Source organism: Delphinapterus leucas, chromosome 7 (assembly GCF_059928025.1).
Source record: "Delphinapterus leucas isolate spDelLeu-1000000601 "Yukka" chromosome 7, BTC_Dleu_Yukka2, whole genome shotgun sequence".
Taxonomy (NCBI): domain Eukaryota; kingdom Metazoa; phylum Chordata; class Mammalia; order Artiodactyla; family Monodontidae; genus Delphinapterus; species Delphinapterus leucas.
Genome location: NC_143135.1, coordinates 1,284,022 through 1,301,901, shown reverse-complemented (window position 1 = coordinate 1,301,901; position 17,880 = coordinate 1,284,022). Strand labels below are relative to the sequence as shown.

General features: G+C 55.0%; 1 protein-coding gene across 1 annotated transcript; it reads left to right on the top strand.

Annotated features, from left to right (window-relative positions):
* The first annotated feature begins 2,742 nt into the window (after positions 1 to 2,742).
* Positions 2,743 to 16,439, top strand: IFITM10 (interferon induced transmembrane protein 10). Its single transcript, XM_030764350.2, has 2 exons — positions 2,743 to 3,195; positions 15,689 to 16,439. Exons 1-2 carry the CDS (start codon positions 2,953 to 2,955, stop codon positions 15,836 to 15,838), a joined length of 393 nt encoding a protein of 130 aa, XP_030620210.2. The 5' UTR covers positions 2,743 to 2,952; the 3' UTR covers positions 15,839 to 16,439.
* The last annotated feature ends 1,441 nt before the right edge of the window (positions 16,440 to 17,880 follow it).

Genomic DNA, 17,880 nt, shown 5'->3' with positions numbered 1-17,880 from the left:
GCTTGAAGACGGTTTTATCCACATCCTTAAAGCCAGCTCTTGCGCTGCGGGGTTCCTGACCAGCCCCGAAAGAGGCTGTACCAGGGTCAGCCAGGGAGTGGGGGCGGGGCAGGGGAGGGGCCTGGAGCAGGAGTGGGACGTGTCCAGGGACCAGGGTGCAGAGAAGGGCTCAGGCTCAGAGCGCACAGAGACTGGGGAGAGAAGTGTTCAGAGAGGGCCCGGCACAGGGAGGCGAGCACTCCGAGGAGAAGGTGTCCCTGAGAAGGACCCAGGCTGGGAGGAGAGAGGGTCGTGGAGGGAAGGGAGGCCGGTTGAGAGGGTCAGAGCAGAGCCGGGCTTCACGGGAGGAAGGGCTCAGAGCACAGCCTGGGGGGAGAACAGGGGTTCGAGGGAGACGAGGGAGGGAACAGGCTGCCACACAGAAGGGCAGCTTCAGGGGGTGGCGGGGTTGGAGGTTCTGGGCTCCATGGGGGCCGGCAGATGGGTGAAGAGGACCCAGCTCAGAGAGGGCCACTGCGCAGTGAAGTGGGGACTCAGGGCGCAGCAGGGGGGCTGGGGTTTCTCCATGGCAGAGGGTATCCTTGGGACTTTTGCAGGAAGGGGAAGCCACTTGGGGGCAAGTGTCAAAGAGATAATGAAAGCAAGGTGGGGTAGACGGGGGCTGGCAGGCTGAGGCCGGGGGTGGGGGAGGGACTTGGGGGACAGAGCATCCACAGGGTGAGACGGGCCGGGCTTGCAGAGAGGCATGGGCAGGTGAGTGGCCTGGACTCCAAGGAGACCGGTGTTATAGGGGCTTGGAGAAGGACACCTGGTCCCAGGGGCAAAGGTTTCCAACAGGTTACGCGTCACAGTCTTCAAGACTGGACTTTGGCGGGCAGCCACGTTATCGAGCGTGGAGCTCAGGGGCTCTGAGCTGGGCACCCGTGAGTCCGATTTGGGGAAAATATGGGGGCAGGAACTCCAACGGGGGTGGGCTCAGGAAGGACAGGGCTGTGAGGGCGGCCTGGGGGCGGGGCCTCAGCCAGGGATGGGATTGCGCAGAGCTGGTCACTCCGGTGGGGGCCTGGGGAGGTGCACCCTGCTCAGGGAGAGACTGCAGCTGGGGTCTGGGGGCTGGGAGGGGCCAGAGACTCAAGGAGGACAGAGGCCCTGGAAGGGGCTTGGATAGGGTCTAGGGTCGTGCGGGGACAGGAGAGCAGACAGGGGCCGGGCTAGGCATGAGGACCCGCTTGGTGAGGACAGGCTGGAGGAGGCACCTGGGCTCTGTGGGTGGAGGGGCTTGGGGAGGCTCAGACACCTACCGGGCCTGGCACTGCGAGGTGGGTGGAGGGCCAGGACTGAGGTGCGGACAGAGCCGGGGGGGAGCAGGAAACTCAACAGGCGGAGAAGGGGCAGCACCCAAGGGGAAGGGGCTCTGACACGGTCCTCGGAGCTGCGGGGGGAGCGGAGGGGGAGCACAGAAGGAGGAAGGGGCTCTCCCCTGGGGAGACAGATGCGAAGACTCAGCGAGGGGCTGGGGGCTCAGCAAGAGGGAGGGCGCAGGGGGCGGTGTCCAGGAGACGCGGGTGGCGCGGGCACCGGGGTCTGGCGCTGCAGCGGAACCCGTGCCTGGTCGGCTCTGCCACCCCGAGGGTCGCCGCTTCCGGCCGGCGCCCGCTGCCCCCACCCAGCCGGCGGGAGGGGGCGGGGAGGTGGCTGCGCCCGCCGCCCCCGCCGCCAACGTGAGTCAGGCTTGGGCTGCAGCCGGCGGCCGGCCTGGCGCTGCGGAGGCAGCGCCGCCACCCCGCGCCCCTCCCCGCCGCCACCCCGCGCGCTTCCCGCGCTGAGGTCGGGCCGCTGGGACGCGGAGCGGCGGGACAGCCAGACACCCGCGGGACGGCGGAAGGACGCGCGGAGCGCGGCGCTGGGTCGGGCCAGGCCGCCGAGGATTCGCCAGTAGGTGAGGGCGCGCCGTCCGGGCGGCTGCGGCAGACCCGGGTCAGGCTGGGGGCCTGCGGGGCCGCGGGGCCTCGGCTGCGGACCCCCGGGGCGGCGCGGGGCGCGGGTGCCTCGTCGGAGAGTGTTCGTTTCGCAGAGTGTCATTGTGCGTCCGTTCCCGGCACGGGGCGAGTGACCCGCGGCGAGTGCGCGCTCTTGGGGTCCGGGCGCCGCTCGGGGCCGGGGTGTGAGGGGGCGATGCGCGCGGGTTCGGAGCCCCAGCGGCCGCCGTGCTCATCCTCGGGGGATCGTGTCGGGGCCTGTGTCGCGGTGTGAGTGTCACAGTGCGGGGTTGTTTACCTGGCGGCGTCTCTGAGCGCTCGGCGTGTGCCGGGGTCTGGGGAGCCGGGTGGTGGTGCTGGCGTTTGTGTCCGATGTGACAACGGGAGCCAGCGCGCAGGTGCTCCGGGGAGCTCTCCTCCTTCCGCCAAAGAGTGACTGAGGCTGTGTCATTGTGGGTCTGCGTGCCCTGTGTGTGCCGGGCTGTCTGGGGGTGCTGGTTGCTCTGTTTACCGCAAGAGTGTGCCAGTCGGGATGCTGGGGGGAGCGCTGCTGTTGTGTGTCAGTGGGTGACTATTTGTGCGCAGATGGCGAAGTGACGAAAAGCCCCCGACGTCCCTGCCAAGGCTGCTGTGAGGGCTTCGGCATCTGGGATTGTCCTGGGGGGCTGTTTATGGGGCCAAAGGAGAGACACCGCAGGGTGCCAGGGTGGGCCCAGTAGGGTGGTCCGGACCCGGCTCATCCTTCCTCTCCCCCATCCTGCAGGCCCAGGGCTCCAGCCAGTGCCCAGCCCCGCTGGGAGCCCCGGCCAGCACCACGGACGGCACCCAGGAAGCCCGAGTTCCCCTGGACGGGGCCTTCTGGATCCCGAGGCCCCCGGCGGGTTCGCCCAAGGGCTGCTTCGCCTGCGTGTCCAAGCCCCCCGCCCTGCAGGCTCCAGTGGCCCCCGGGCCTGAGCCCTCAGCCTCACCCCCCATGGCACCCACCCTGTTTCCCATGGAGTCTAAGAGCAGCAGGACAGACAGCGTGCGGGCCACCAGCGCCCCCCAGGCCTGCAAGCACCTAGCAGAGAAGAAGACCATGACGAACCCCACGGCGGTCATCGAGGTCTATCCCGACACCGCGGAGGTGAACGACTACTACCTGTGGTCCATCTTCAACTTCGTCTACCTCAATTTCTGCTGCCTGGGTTTCATCGCCCTGGCCTACTCCCTCAAAGTGAGCGGGCGCGGGGATGGGGGGGGGCAGGGGGAGCAGGAGACGCGGGTGCTGGCTGCATCACTCTGCCCCCTCCCTCGCAGAGAAGCACATGGGTGCAGCGGAGCGGCTGAGGGATAGAAGGATGGTGGGGGACCCAGCGAGACACGGATGGCAGCCAGCTCGGGGCTGGCAGGGAGAGCCAGCCCATCCTGACCTGAGCTGGGGAAACTTCCAGGGTGTCTTGTCGGGGCTCGGGTTCCTCAGGGCCAGGGTCTGTGCACAGCGAGTTTGGTCTGTGGGGTGGGGACCTGGGACTCGGTGTCCTGTCCCCTGGGCGGGGGACGTGGGAATTAGGCCTGGGTGAAGCTGTCCCTAGGCATAGGGATGGAGCCAGCAGGGAGATGAAGAGGCCTTGGAATCCTTCCCCTGTTGACAGGAGGAGGGGTGACGTCATTGCTGGAGACCTTCTTGTCCAAGCCCCTTGCAGGGAACCTGATGCCAGGCAGGCACTCAGAGGGAGGCCGTGACAGACAGACGGGGGTGCTGACCCGCAGCCACTGCTCTGCCTCCCCTCACACACGGTTTCTAGATGGTCCATCCCGGGGGAGGCTCTGTGGGAGCCAGGAGCCCGGGGGAGGGAGGTGTGAGGGTGTCCCATACACCCTGACTCCACGCCCTCAGTGTATACAGCTTCCAGAAGCCCCTTGCTGCTGTGAGAGGAGCTGGCTGGGAGCACAGCAGTGTCCCAGGCAGACAGGACCCCATCCCCCCCGGGGTGGGGGCAAAGTGGAGAGAAATGGACTGAGATGACAGGAGGGGAGCTGTGATTGACTCGCACTTGGGGTCTTGGGGTCGGGAGATCCATGCAGGTGTGTAAGGACCCAAGAGCCTGGGGCTGCTGGAGCCCAACAAGCAGGAAGGGAGGGGTAGACTCAGGGCCTCGCTCCCTTCCCACCACCCCGGAAGGGCCTGGCTCACGTCTCGCCAGATCATCACTTTTCCCGAGCCCTGATCTGAGTGTCCAAGCCCAGGCGCATTTCACTGATTGCAGCTGCCCAGCGGGGCGGGGGCAGAACACGGGGCGGGGTGGGGGGGGTTGCTGGAGGCCGAGGAGGGGCTGGGCCCGAGAGGCTAGCCTGGGGGAAGGTGCTGGGACAGCTCTGCCTCTGTGCGTCTCTGAGCACGGAGCCCCCTGCCCTGGCATCACACGCTCTGGCCACCTGGTCTTCTTGTCCTCCTGACTCATCATTGGCATCACGATCACCCACCGCCTTCAAATCCAGGCCTGTGTACCCAGCCCTGGGCTCCACATGGACACCGTGTCCCTTGAGTGTGCGTGAGTGTGGGCACATGTGTGAGTGTGCACGTGTGCACGAGTGTGTGTGCATACAGGTGTGAGCATGTGTGTGTGTGTGCGTGAGCTGTGTAGGCATGAGAGTGCATTTGTAACTGAGTGTGTGTCGGTGGGAGTGTGCACGTGTGTGTAATTATGTGTGTGAGCATGCATATAGGGGTGTGGGTCTGCCTGTGTATGTTTGTGCGTATTGTGTGTGCATGCATATAGGTGTCAGCATGCATGTGTGTAATTGTGTGGGAGTGTGAATGCATGGGTGTGCATATGTGAGCGTGTGGCACGTGTGTGCACGAGCGTGTGCCTGCATATAGGTGTGAGCATTTGTGTGTGTGTGCATGAACTGTGTAGGCATAAGAGTGCACTTGTAATTGTGTGAGTGTGTGTGGGTGTGTGCATAATTGTATGTGTGGGAGTGTGAATGCATGAGTGTGCATATGTGTGTTGCACGTGTGTGCACGAGCATATGCCTGCATATGGGTGTGAGAATGCATTGTGGATGTGTGTGCATGTGTGTAATTGTGTGTATTGTGTGTGCGTGCAGGGGTCCCTGGGAATTGGGGGTGAAGCCCCCAGGCCAGCCTCAGCTCTGCCTCCCTGGGCCCTCTTGCCTGGCCCCACGAGTAGCCTGTGGACCTGGGTCCGGCTGCGTGTGCTCCCGTGGGCAGCTGGCTGGCACAGGGCAGGTCCATCTGCTGCGGGTGGTAGGTAGGTCACAGATTTCTGAATGGTTCAGGATCCGCTCTGCAGTGCGGGGTGGGAGTTGGTGCTTCTAGAGACAGAAGGGGATTCACTGTGCCTGCAGCCCGGCTGCTCCCTCACATCCTTCCTGGGCGTTAGCAAGGGCAGAAAGGCTTGGGGCTTCCCTGGGAGGGGTGAGCAAGGTGAGCTGCCTCTGTCCAGGGCAGAGGGGAGGACAGACCTGGCTGGCACAGCCTCCCACGCCTGGGAATCCGTCCATCTGTCCGTCCAGCTGTACGTCTCCTGGCCTGCTGCACCCTACATCGTTTGCAGCCGTCCTGGGCACTTCCAAGGGCACCTGATGGCCTTGGGGTCAGGAGGCCTTGCCTAATTCCCCGTATGGCCTCTTAAAAGCAGTGATCTCGCTTCACTGAGCCCATTTCCTCATCCGTTCACAAAACACAGCAAAACAAAACAACATTCAAATAAGCACAGAAGCAGGGCGGAGGCTGGCCTTCGGGTGAGAAAGAAGCGCTGTGTCCCTAGCTGTCCCCGTCTGTCCCCACACGCCCCGCCCCCAGGGGCACCCTCGTGGGCTCGGCCTGGTGTCTGGGGATGGCACAGACGCAGAAGGCCAGGTCTCCGTCCGTGCAGTCTGCACGAGGTGCTCACCATGGCCCCCGGCTCCCCTTTCTCGGTCTGGAGAAGTCCAGCCTCCTCATCTTGGCATTCAAGGCCCTGCATGACCCACTTTTAACCCCTTCCCTAAGCGAGCTCCCCGGGTGCGCCTGGCTGCCCCCAGCCTGGGGCCTTTGTGAGGCCCGGGTTGCCCCTACCCCCAAAGGCTCTGCTGCCTCCCTCTGGCTGAACCTTCCTCCCCATCAGAGAGCCCCCACACTGACCACAGCTGCCCACCCCTGACCCAAGGCAGGGCTGACCAAGTTGGGGGGCAAAGGATGCTGGAGGAATGGGTGGATGGACAGAGGATGCATGGGAAGATGCATACGCACCAAACATTTCAGGAGAAGAACACTTCACTCCCAGCTTGGGCGTGAGGTTGGGGTCAGCCCCGGACACTTCTAGGGGAGGCAGCATTTTCCCCGGGCCTTGAAGGGTGGGTGAGGGGACAGGAGTTCATAAACTAAGACACGAGGGTCGGGCAGTCGGGAGCAGCAGGGCCCCATTCTCTGTGGGGAGCAGAAGATGGTCCGGGAAAGGCAGACTGAGGCCGTGCAGTGAAAGACTTGGAGTTCCATGGGAAGGGTATGGGGGACACGGAAGGGAAAGGTGATCAGAGCTGTGAACTCTGCAGCCAGGGTGGAGGGAGGGGATGAGACAAGCCCAGAGGCAGGCAGGAGTGAGGGTCCGGTGTGGTGGTCCAGGCGAGAGGGCACACGGCTTGAACCAGGGCGGGGATGGTGGCAGAGAGCAGCCTCAGACTGCAATGAGGACACAGGCGGTGAGACTTCTGGGTGACAGGGCAGTCAGAATAGATTAGGGGGAAGGATACTGTGTCTGTTTCTGTATATACATACTTGCCCACTCCCTCCTTTCTGAATATCATCCATCCATCCATTCATACATATGTACCTACATCTATCCATACATCCATCATCCATCCATCCACCCACCCACCCACCCATCCACTCATCCTCACATCCATCCATCCATCCACCCGCCCGTCCATCCATCCATCCACCCACCCATCCACTCATCCTCCTATCCATCCATCCATCCACCCACCCACCCATCCACTCATCCTCACATCCATCCATCCATCCACCCGCCCATCCGTCCATCCATCCACCCATCCACCCACCCATCCACTCATCCTCCTATCCATCCATCTATCCACCCACCCACCCACCCACCCATTCATCCTCACATCCATCCATCCATCCACCCGCCTGTCCGTCCGTCCATCCATCCACCCGCTTGTCCGTCCGTCCATCCATCCATCCACCCACCCACCCATCCATCCATCCACCCATCCTTTCATCTATCTGTGCTCACTATATCCGTTGATTTCATTCATCCGTCCACCTACGTGCTAACATGCCCATTTCCTCACCATGAATCTATTCATACTTTCACCTATCTTTCCATTCATTTATTCACTTAACTTTTCTCCCACCCTCACTCCTGATCCCCTTTACTTTCTCAGTCCATCCCAGAATACTGTCCATCAATACACCAAGTCATTCATCCATACCCAACACATCCACCTACCCATTCGTCTTTCCACCCCCCCACTGGTCTTTTTATATATATCTTCTTCCTCCCTTCTTCCCTTCTCCCCTCTTCTTCCAATTATTTCCTCTCCAATGGTTCATCCATCTAACTACCCACCTACTCTGTTTATCCATTCTTCTATCTTCTCTCCCTCCTACCCACCTCTTCCACCTTCTGTGTATACCACATAGCCATATGCCCAGTGTTCATGGTGGCTCTGGTTTACAGCATAGGTTTGAGTCCTGGGACCTTAAGTTGGCATTACATCTATCCGTGCCTTATTTTCCTCCTCGTAAAAATGGGGTTGTACCTACCTCAGGGTGTTGCTGAGAGGATTAACTGAGTTAATGCCGTGTAATGCTGTTAGCATAGCGCCATACCCATAGTCGTTTCTTTTATTATTTTTATTGTTCTTTCCTACATCCATCCTCCATGTCCATCCTTACCTCCCATTACTTCTACCCATTCACCTGCCCTGTGTATGATTTTACCCAGCCATCTGTCCATCAATACACATATCCACCAACTTTATTTAAACATCCATCCTTTTCCCGTTGTACATCTCTCTAACCATCTTCCCACCTTCTATTTCCTGTTCCCTCCTTTCTTCCCTTACTCTAATTACCCATCCATCAATTAATCTAGTGATTCATGAAGATAATTCATCTCCCCTCTCTTCTCAACTTTCTCATTCTTTTTCTCATTTACCCAACTATCTCCTACTCCATGTACCCCATATACCCTGTTTCCTCCTTGTATCCACTCATTCCTTCTTCCATCACTTTTACCCATCAATGTACATTACTAATTAGTTCATCCAAGCATCCATCCATTCATCCATACATACACATCCTCACCTTTCCTTTTCCCTTTTTTCTTTTCTTCTACCCATTTGCTCACCCCACACATACTTCTAGCCTCCTATCAATTCCTCTATCCACACTCTGTAACCCAATTCCTTCAGCTATCCCCTCCCACACACCTGTCCACTGAATCCATCCATCCCTTTCTATCTTGTTTACCCACACACCTTGGTGGATTTGTTTAATCTCCTCTTTTCTTCCCTCCTGTCTTTCCTCACCTACATCCATCCATCAGTTTCCCCTCCATCTGTATATTCATTGTCTTCCCTCACTTTGATTATCATGCCCGTCGCCTCTTCCTCTCCTTCCCTCCCTTCCTTGTATGTAACCATCATATCTATTCATTAAACTCTCTAGTCAATGACCTAGTCTTCAGTTCATTCAAACTTCCCAACATCCTTCCACTTTTCACGCATTTGTCTCACACGCAATTCTAATGCCTAGTAAGTGACAAGCAACACACGACCCCTGCCCATGAGGCGCTTACATTTTGGTGGGGTGTCAGACAATAGTAAAAGTAACACGCATGTCAGACGGTGATGTCAGCTCTGAAGAGCACATGAAGCATGGTGAGGGAGACGTGCGGTGCTCTTTTATGTAGAGGCAAGGAAGGCCTCTTTGTTGAGATGCTATTTGAGTGTAAACCTGAATTAATTCACGCAGTAGCCATAAATGCATCTTTCTGAGAAAGCATATTCCAGGAAAAGGGGTCAGATATTGCAAAAGCCCTGCGGCAAAGTCAGGTTCAGGGACCAATGTGGCTAGAATGGGGGTGAGCATAGGAGATGGGTCCAGAGAGGTGGGGGAGGGGCCAGACCACGTACATCTTGTCTGCCACAGTTAGGATTTTGTTTTGCTTTAAGTGAAAACTTTGAGGAATGTTAAACAAAGAGTCAATATTATGTGACTTACTTTTTTTCTTCTTTTTTTTGGCCATGCCATGAGGCATGCGGGATCTTAGTCCCCCGACCAGGGGTTGAACCCACACCCGCTGCAGTGGAAGCATGGAGTCCTAACCACTGGACCTCCAGGGAAGTCCCCATGTGATTTACATTTTAAAAGACTGCTCTTGCTACTAGTGAAGAATCGGCTATAAAGATGCAAGGGGTTGGGGAGTTGGGAGACAAACCGAAAGCGGTTCACTGAGTCAAGTCTTGGTTCAGAGGGTGGGAGTGAAGAGTTAAAACTGGTCCTATATTTTGAAAGAAAAGTCAACAGAGTATCCTGATGGATTGGACATAAGGTGAGGGAAAATAGAGAAGATCCAAAGATTACTCCAAGGATACTCATCTGAGCAGTTGAAAGAAGGGAGGTGCCATTTATAGATGAGGAAGGAGGCTGCAGGAGGGGCGGGTTTGTGAGGAAAAGACACTCACCTTGTCTACCCACCAATGCATGCACTCATGGTTCCACCCTTTCAGCTACCTGCCCATGCACTTTGTCTCCAAAAATTCATCTGTTCATCTTCTTTCCTTCCGGAATTTCACTTCCATACTGTCAGCCATCCCTTTATTCACTCTTTCACTTATTTACTAAATTCATGTTTCTACTCGTTTCATCATCTCTCTCTTTTTTTTTTTTCTTTCTTTTGCGGTACGCGGGCCTCTCACTGTTGTGGCCTCTCCCGTTGCGGCGCAGGCTCAGCGGCCATGGCTCACGGACCCAGCCGCTCCGCGGCATGTGGGATCTTCCCAGACCGGGGCACGAACCCGTGTCCCCTGCATCGGCAGGCGGACTCTCAACCACTGCGCCACCGGGGAAGCCCCCATCTGTCTTTTTTTTTTTCTTCCTTTCCTTCCACGGTTTATCCACCAACCTCATCCATTACTCTGTTCATCTATCCATCCACCCAGCTCTCCCATCTAGTCTTTTTTTCTTCCCTGGATTCATCTGTTTCCCCCCTTTTACTCATTCATAGTAATAGCGATAGTAACAACAAGCCAGCAAATAACAATAACCATAAAACAACAATTAATTATTGAGCTCTTTATTAATTAATTAATTATTGAGTATATTCTAGGCACCTTTCTAAGAGCTTCTAATTATTTAATTAGATGTAGCATTTTATTTAATGATAAAACCCTATGAATAGGTGCAATTAATATCCTGGTTTTACAGATGAGGAAACAGAGGCACAGTGATACAAAGTAACTGCCTTGAGGTCTCCATCAAGTTCCTTTCTCGGACCCTTTTTGAATCACTGCACTCTTCTTCCTGTGGTCATCCCCCTTCTGTCCATTCATCCTCTCATCTCTTCCTCTCTCTGTCCATTTTCCTGCACTTTCTATCCATCTCGGTTTATTCATTCATCCACCCAACCATACAGCCTTCCTTTGTACTATTCTCCATTCTTCTACCAACTCCTTCTTCTACCAACTCCTTCTATCTATATAGCTAATCAATCATTCATTAAAACTTCTGTTCATCAGCCCCTCTTCTCTCTTTCCTTTCTCCTTCTCACAACCATGTATCCACCCACCCACCATCCAGCCAGTCATCCGTCAACCATCAATACATTTCCGTCTCTCCATCTTTTCCTTTCATTTATTCCTGCTTCCTCTTCATTCACCTCTAAGTTAAGTTGCCCATTCATCCATTTATATATTATCCCTCCCTTTCTTTCCTCTACCCCGTTCTTCCAATTATTTATTATATCCACTCGTGTAATCCGGTGGTGAGCTGGTATCCATTCATCTACACACCCATCGACCCATCCTCCCTCCCTTTCCTTCACACGCTATCAGTCTGTCATCCCATGAAGACACACATTCATAGAAGAACTGTCCATCCATTGATCCATCTGCACATCCTCCCATTTTTCTTCCTTTCCTTTCTTTGACTGACTCACCCAACTATCCAACCATCAGTCTGTTCGCTCACCTGTCTTCCTCCTTTTCTTTTCTTTCCGCCCAGCATCACCCATCCACCTCTTCACCCACCTGCCCTGCATCCATTTATCCATTCCACTCCTCCGTGTTTACTCCTCCTCCTTTCACGTCATTTCACCCCCACCCACCATCCTTTCCTTCCCTTTGCCTTCCTTCTGCTTTTTAGACTGCCCTTCTCGGCCTCCTTCCCTGGATACCTCTTGCTTCCCAGATCTTTCAACGTTGGGATGCTCTGGGGCTCAGTCCCTGGTCCTCTTCATCTCTTGCCTACACTCTCTCCGTTGGTGCCCTCACCCAGCCTCATGGCTCCAAGTAGCGTCTTTATGCTCATATGCTCCTCCAATTTGTATCTCTGCCCTAGACCTCATCCCTGAACTCTAGACTCGTAGAAAACCTACCTGCTCAAAATGTCCAGCTCTACGTCTAGAAGACATTTCTAGCTAAACACGTCAGAAGCCCAACTACTGCACCATGTAGAAACTTACTCCTCCTGGAGTCTCCTACAGCTCCCTGATTTCAGTAGATCAAATCAAAAAGCCTTGAAATCATCTCAAATTCCTTTCTTTTTTTATCACACTCCACATCTGATCCCAGTAAATACTGTCAGCTGTATCTTCAAAATAGATCCAGAAAAAGGTCAGTTCCTACCACCTTCACGACCACTGCCCTGCTGCAACCCACCCTGACCACTCACCCGGACTGTCGGCCTCTCCTCTGCTTTGTCCAGCCTCTGCCCCTTCAACCTGTTCTCTACACAGCATCCAGAATTACCAGGTTAAAACACGCCGGAGCCTCTGCCCTTGTTTTTTCTGCTAAAAAGCGCCTACAAAGTCCCACGCAACCTGCTTCTTGCCTATTTCCTCTCTGACCGTAAGTCGCACTCCCCTTCCCCTCTGGGTTCTGCTCTCCCCACACTGGCCTCTGGTTATTCCTCAGAACACAGGTTCATCCCCACCTCAGAGCTTCGTGCTCTGAGACGTGCTTTCCCTGCAGGTAAACACATGACCGAGTCTGTCACACTCTTCCGGGCTTTACTCAAATGTCCGTGCTCCATGTGTTCTTTCCTGAGCACCCAGCTAGAGTCATACCTCCCACAATGCTCTCCGGTCTCTGTCCCCCTCAGCTTTCTTTTTAGCACATTTAACACCCTATACATTTTACTTATTTATTGCGTTTACTTTCCATGTCCTCTCCCTTAAATGTGTCCTTAAATGTAAGCTCCATGAGGACAGGGGACTTTGTTTTTTTCCCTGCTGTATACTTGGGACCTAGAAGAGCAACTACACAGAGCAGGCACTGAATATTGCTTGACTGAGTTAATGAACCTATTCACCTACCCTGCATTGGTCTATACTATAATCTACCCAACAACCCTCCCTCCTCTCCAATTATCTACCCATCCCATTCACCCAACACACATTCATATATCCATCTATCCTCCATTCCATCCATTTGGCACACTTTTATATGTCCCCATATGCACCTTTCCCACCACTTCAGCACACATTCACACATCCATCTTATCTGCCTATGCCAACAATTCAGCATTTATTTCTAAACCCATCTAGCCACCTGTCCTACCCATCCAACGTATACTCATGTATCCATGTATCCACCTGTCCAGATTATCCAGCGTATATTCATAAATTCATCTACCAGCCTGTCCCGCCCATCCAGTATACCTTCCTGTAACCACCTAGGTACCTGTTCCCATCATGCAATGTAATTTCGTATATCCATCTGTCTACCTGTCCTGCCCACGTGGCATACCTTTATGTGTCCATCTAGCCTGCTCCATCCATTCAGCACCCATTCTCAGATATTGATCTACTTGCCTGTCCTACCTGTGGAGCATGTTTCACGTATCCATCTGTGTACCAGTCCTTCGCTTCTGGCAAACACCCGTGTATCCATCCAACCATCCCTTCCATCCAGCATCCATTCCTATGTCCGTATCTCTGTGCATCCCATGCATCCAGCATGGGACGTTCATATCTCCCTCCTTCTCATCATCCACCTGCCTTCCCATCATCAAATCACCTGTCCAGTTCTCCTCTTCCCTGATCTCCTTTACAACTGAATGGATGGGTTACTCAGCCATCCACTTCCAACATCCATCCCTATCCTTCCTTTCCTCATTCCACTAGCCAACAAGGAAGTCATGACCAATTGTTTATTTTTAAATAAACCAGCCTTGTTTCAACATGAGGAAAAAAAATTAATGTATATAATTTACTAGTTAATGAATTAGAGGAAAAATATGTTTATCTCATGGGGATTTTTAAAAATACAGCAATCTACCTCTAATAATACAATGAACATCATTCTCATTCGTGAGCTTTACAATTAAGACTGAGAGTAGGCTGCCTGTTACATCATTGCTAGTCAGCATCGTTCCGAAGCCTTTGCTTCCATTATATAAGAGCTTGCTTTGGACCAGACGCTGTGCTAATGCTTTGTGTCCACCAATTCCTTTCAACAGCCCTATGCCGTAGGTACTATTGTTATCTTCCTGTTACAGACGAGAATACTTGCTAAGGTTATGCAGTGACTGGCAAAACTGGGATTCAAATCCAGGCATCTGTACTCTTAACCACTGTGCTACAGAGTCTAAGAATAAAGACCTGAAGGAAGAAATAGAACCGTTATTTACGGTAGATATGATTCATTACAGAAAACTTGGTCTGTTATCATAATTAATACGATAGTTTAGCTGGATACAAAATCAGTCTATAGAAGTTGAACTTTTATACACCAGCAAAAATCAGTTAGCAATGTAATCTTAGACATCACTTACAATATGACAACCAAAATAAACAGACTAAGTCTAACAAAAGATGTAATAGCTCTTCCTTCTGGAGAGAATTACAAAATTTATTTTAATGACGACGTCAAATAAGACCTAAATAAGTGGGTGATACATCATGTTCTCACAACGGAAGATAAAACTCAGTGAAGATGTGGGCTCTCTCCAAAATCACTAGAATAAAAGTTCCACAAGGGCATAGACTTTTCTTCTTTTCTCCTTCCCTTCCTTAGTTCCTCAAGGCCAGCTTCTTTTCCTCCCTCTACCTCTCCATTCTATACAATCTGCCTTAAGTCACCCAATCTTCCACCCCTTCCCCAGTCCCTCCAACTTGTCCCCCAGCTCCACTCCACTCCATCTCCTCTTTCCCTTCCTCACCCCCTCCATCCACTGCCAGACAGTCACCTCTGTCTTCTTTCTTCTCTCCTCTCCCTCTGTTCCTTCCACCATTCGCCTCGTCCATCCATCCACCCAGCCACACTCCCACCACATCTGTGTCCCCACCGCGTTAACTACCCATCTATTCTCCCGTCCATCTGCGTAACCCACCCTCCGGGCAGCCAGACATCAGTGTCCTCTATCTGCCCAACCCAGCCCCCTGCCTTTTGTCCACACGCCCATCCGTACATCCATTTACCCGCCAATCTGCTAATGCAGAGACTTTCTCTCCCCGCCTCTCTCACCTCTCCGCTTCCTCTTCTCCTCCTCCCAGGCTTTGCTCTCTGGTTGCAGCATGCTCAGACCTGCTCTTCTCTGGACTCTGTGGAAGGAGAGGGGACTCCTCAGACCTAGCCTGGATGAGGGGACATGCTCCCCAGGGACACCTCTTCACAGCCAGAGGATCTTGGAAATGGGTCCACCGCTGTCCACCATCTCCCCAGGACTTACTGGGCTCCAACCGCTCCCTTCACTTTAATATCCCGTTGCAGGGACCCCAGGGCTGCCTCCCGTCCAAGCATAGTGTGTATTCTCAGGGAATCCCAGTCAATTTTAAATGAGGTGGGACCAATCAGATTAGGACACACGTGGATTGCCCCATCGTCCAATCACGTTAACGCTCTGAGGCCGGCTTCCTCTTTTATTTTATTTGTTTATTTTCCCAGCGTTATTGAGATATAATCGACCTACAACATTGTATATGCTTAAGGTGTACCACGAAATGATTTCCACAGTGGGGTTAGTTAATACTCCTCATCTTACATAATTATCTTTTTTTTTGGTGGTGGTGGTAAGAACACCGAAGATCCGCTCTCTCAGCAACTTTCAAGTGTATAATACAGTATTAACAATCCATTTTATTTTATATAGTTTTAGATTTATAGAAAAGTTGCAAAAAAATAAAAAAGATACAAAGAATTCCTATATACCCTTCACCCAGACATCTCAGTGTTAAGTTTACCATATTCACCTTTTCTTCTCTCTCTCTAGAAATACATATTGTTTATTTTGTAAACTGTTTGAAAGTAAGTTTCCGACCTGATGCCCCATAATCCAGGGCACGTTTCCACCCAGCAAGGACATCGTTGTGCAGCAACCCCGCAAGGTTGTCAGGAATCAGGAATCGGCAACTGACACTGGCTTGGGGCTACAGTCTCAGGGGCCCTCTGCCCTCATGCCCTCTTGCCTGGCCCCTGCCTGTGTCCACCCCTCGGCGCCGGCTGCCGGTCTCACCTCCTCCTTCTGGCTTCAGGTTCGGGACAAGAAACTTCTCAACGACCTGAACGGGGCAGTGGAGGACGCCAAGACCGCTCGGCTGTTCAACATCACCAGCTCTGCCCTGGCGGCCTCCTGCATCATCCTTGTCTTCATCTTCCTGCGGTACCCGCTCACCGACTACTGAGGCCCCGACAGGCACCGCCAGCCTGGAGATGAAGCTCTGAGATGGGTTCATTTCGTGGCTGAGGAAAGCCGGATGCCCTGCGGCGGGGGCGGAGCCGGAGCCCCCCTGCAGCTGGGAACCCGGCAGCGAGGCACCGGGACAGTGAGTTCCGTGCCAGCCCACCCTCTCTGCCTCCCGGCCCTCCTCCTGTTTCGGGGGGGCCCGTGGGTTTCTTCCTGTGCTGCTGCACCTTGGCTTCCAGTGGCTGCCCTCCCTGCCTGCCTGTGCCCCCGTCCAGGCTCCTGGGGCCCCTCAGACCTGACACCCAGCAAGAAGGGCTTTTGTGGGAGCTTCCCAGGATCAGGTGGCTGCCAGCACCTGGGGACTGACTCTCTCCTCCCTGACGCCACCTCCTCCAAGCCGTGACCCTGCTCAGAGCTCTTGTATCTGTGAACTTCCAATAAAATACCTGCCCAGCTCTGGCCCAGCCTCCTGTCCCCCACTTGGGCAGGGCTCGGGGTGGAGGGCGTGCGGGGGGCAGGATTTGGAGGCTTTGGGAACCCCACTCAATCACTGCCTGGGGGTCCTGGGCCCCGAGTGCTGCATCCAGCTGACTCTTCCAGGGGAAGCTCGCCCCATGATCCAGGTGGCCTCTTCTGTTCACTGTGCATTACGGGACTGAGGGGGCTTTTGGTGAAGTGTGCTCCTAACACGAGTCCCCACGAGGATCAGGCAGCCTCCTTGGAGAGGACGGAAGGGGGGCGGGCACCAGGAGGGCGCCCCAGACGGCTATGGCAGTGCCCTGGCCAATCCCAGTCTACCTTGGGGACCTGGGACCTGGGCAGCTTCCTTCGTCCCCTCATCCGCGAAGTAGGGGATGTGGTTCTCCCATTTCTCAAAGGCGCCATGAGGTTCACCAGCGGGGATAACGAGGCATCCGCTGGAGGTTGCTGTTTCAGTATCAAGATCAGTGCAGGCGGCTCGTGCGGGGAACCAGGGCAGCGATGCTCCTACAGAGATGGGCTCTGCTCACAGCCCGGCAGGGTGCGTCAGCCTCTGAGAGCAAGTCTGAAGGTCCTAGGACAGGAGAAGCGCAGGCCCCGTGGGACGTGACGGAGGAGGCCCGATTCAGCCCAGGAGCTGCAGAGAGGGCAGCAGGTGGAGGAACCCCAGAGCCAGCCAAGGCCTCACCGTGAGGGATGCAGCTGATCTGGGAAGCAGAGGAGGTTGTGTGCAGACAGACCTCTTCCATCGCTGGGGCGATGGTTGTGGTCGTGTGGATGTGGGGTCAGGAGTTGGGGGCTCCCCTTGGACCTCCTGGGAGAGAGGGGCCCTCCCCTGGAGTCCTCTGGGAAGGCAAATCTTCAGGATGGGCCGTGGGTCTCTGGAGAGGTGTGGGCCAGCTGGGTTGGGTGGCTGCCCATCTAATGGCACAAGTCGTGGGCTCAGTGGCCTTCTCAAGTGGCGCCCAGCTGCACAGACTAGAGAGAGGGAGCCCCCATGCAGGGGGCTGGGAGAGGTGTCCAGGAGGTGGGTGTTGGAACAGGACACAGGCTGGTGTTTGGTTGGGGAGGACAGGAGCAGGCTGAGGGGCTCCGGGACTAGAATCCTGGGGGGGTCCACTGCCAGGAGGGATGGGGACTCAAGGCGGGGGGCGGGTCACAGGAGCAGCGGTTCTGGGTGTTATGACCACTGGGCCTGGAGAAGTGTTTCCCAGGTGAGAATATCAAGAACCTGGGTGTTGGCTGCACGCCTGTGGATACGGCCCAGGGCTCGGAGTGGAGACTCGAGCTGGGTCTGGAAGTTTCAAGCAAAGCGGGTGCAGCCTGGGTGGATGGGGGCAGAGATGGGGTGAGTGAGTGGGACTCACGAACTCCCCCCAGGACGGGGGAGAAGGCAGGGACCCGGTGCTGCTGACCCCTGACCCCGGGCAGCGGTGGATTGGGGTAGAAGGGGCAGTCAGGGGCCCTGCAAGGTCGTAGGGAGTTGAATCGCGGCCACCCCTTGGAAGGGAGCAGCCAGCCTTCCAGGTGGCCTCCATGGAGGGCTGGAGCCGGGAGGGC

Excerpts from the sequence above, each read along its gene's own strand:
- IFITM10 (XM_030764350.2), top strand. The coding sequence starts at position 2,953 with ATGGCACCCACCCTGTTTCCCATGGAGTCTAAGAGCAGCAGGACAGAC. Across the intron at positions 3,196-15,688 it reads CCCTGGCCTACTCCCTCAAA|GTTCGGGACAAGAAACTTCT; the intron begins GTGAGCGGGCGC and ends TTCTGGCTTCAG.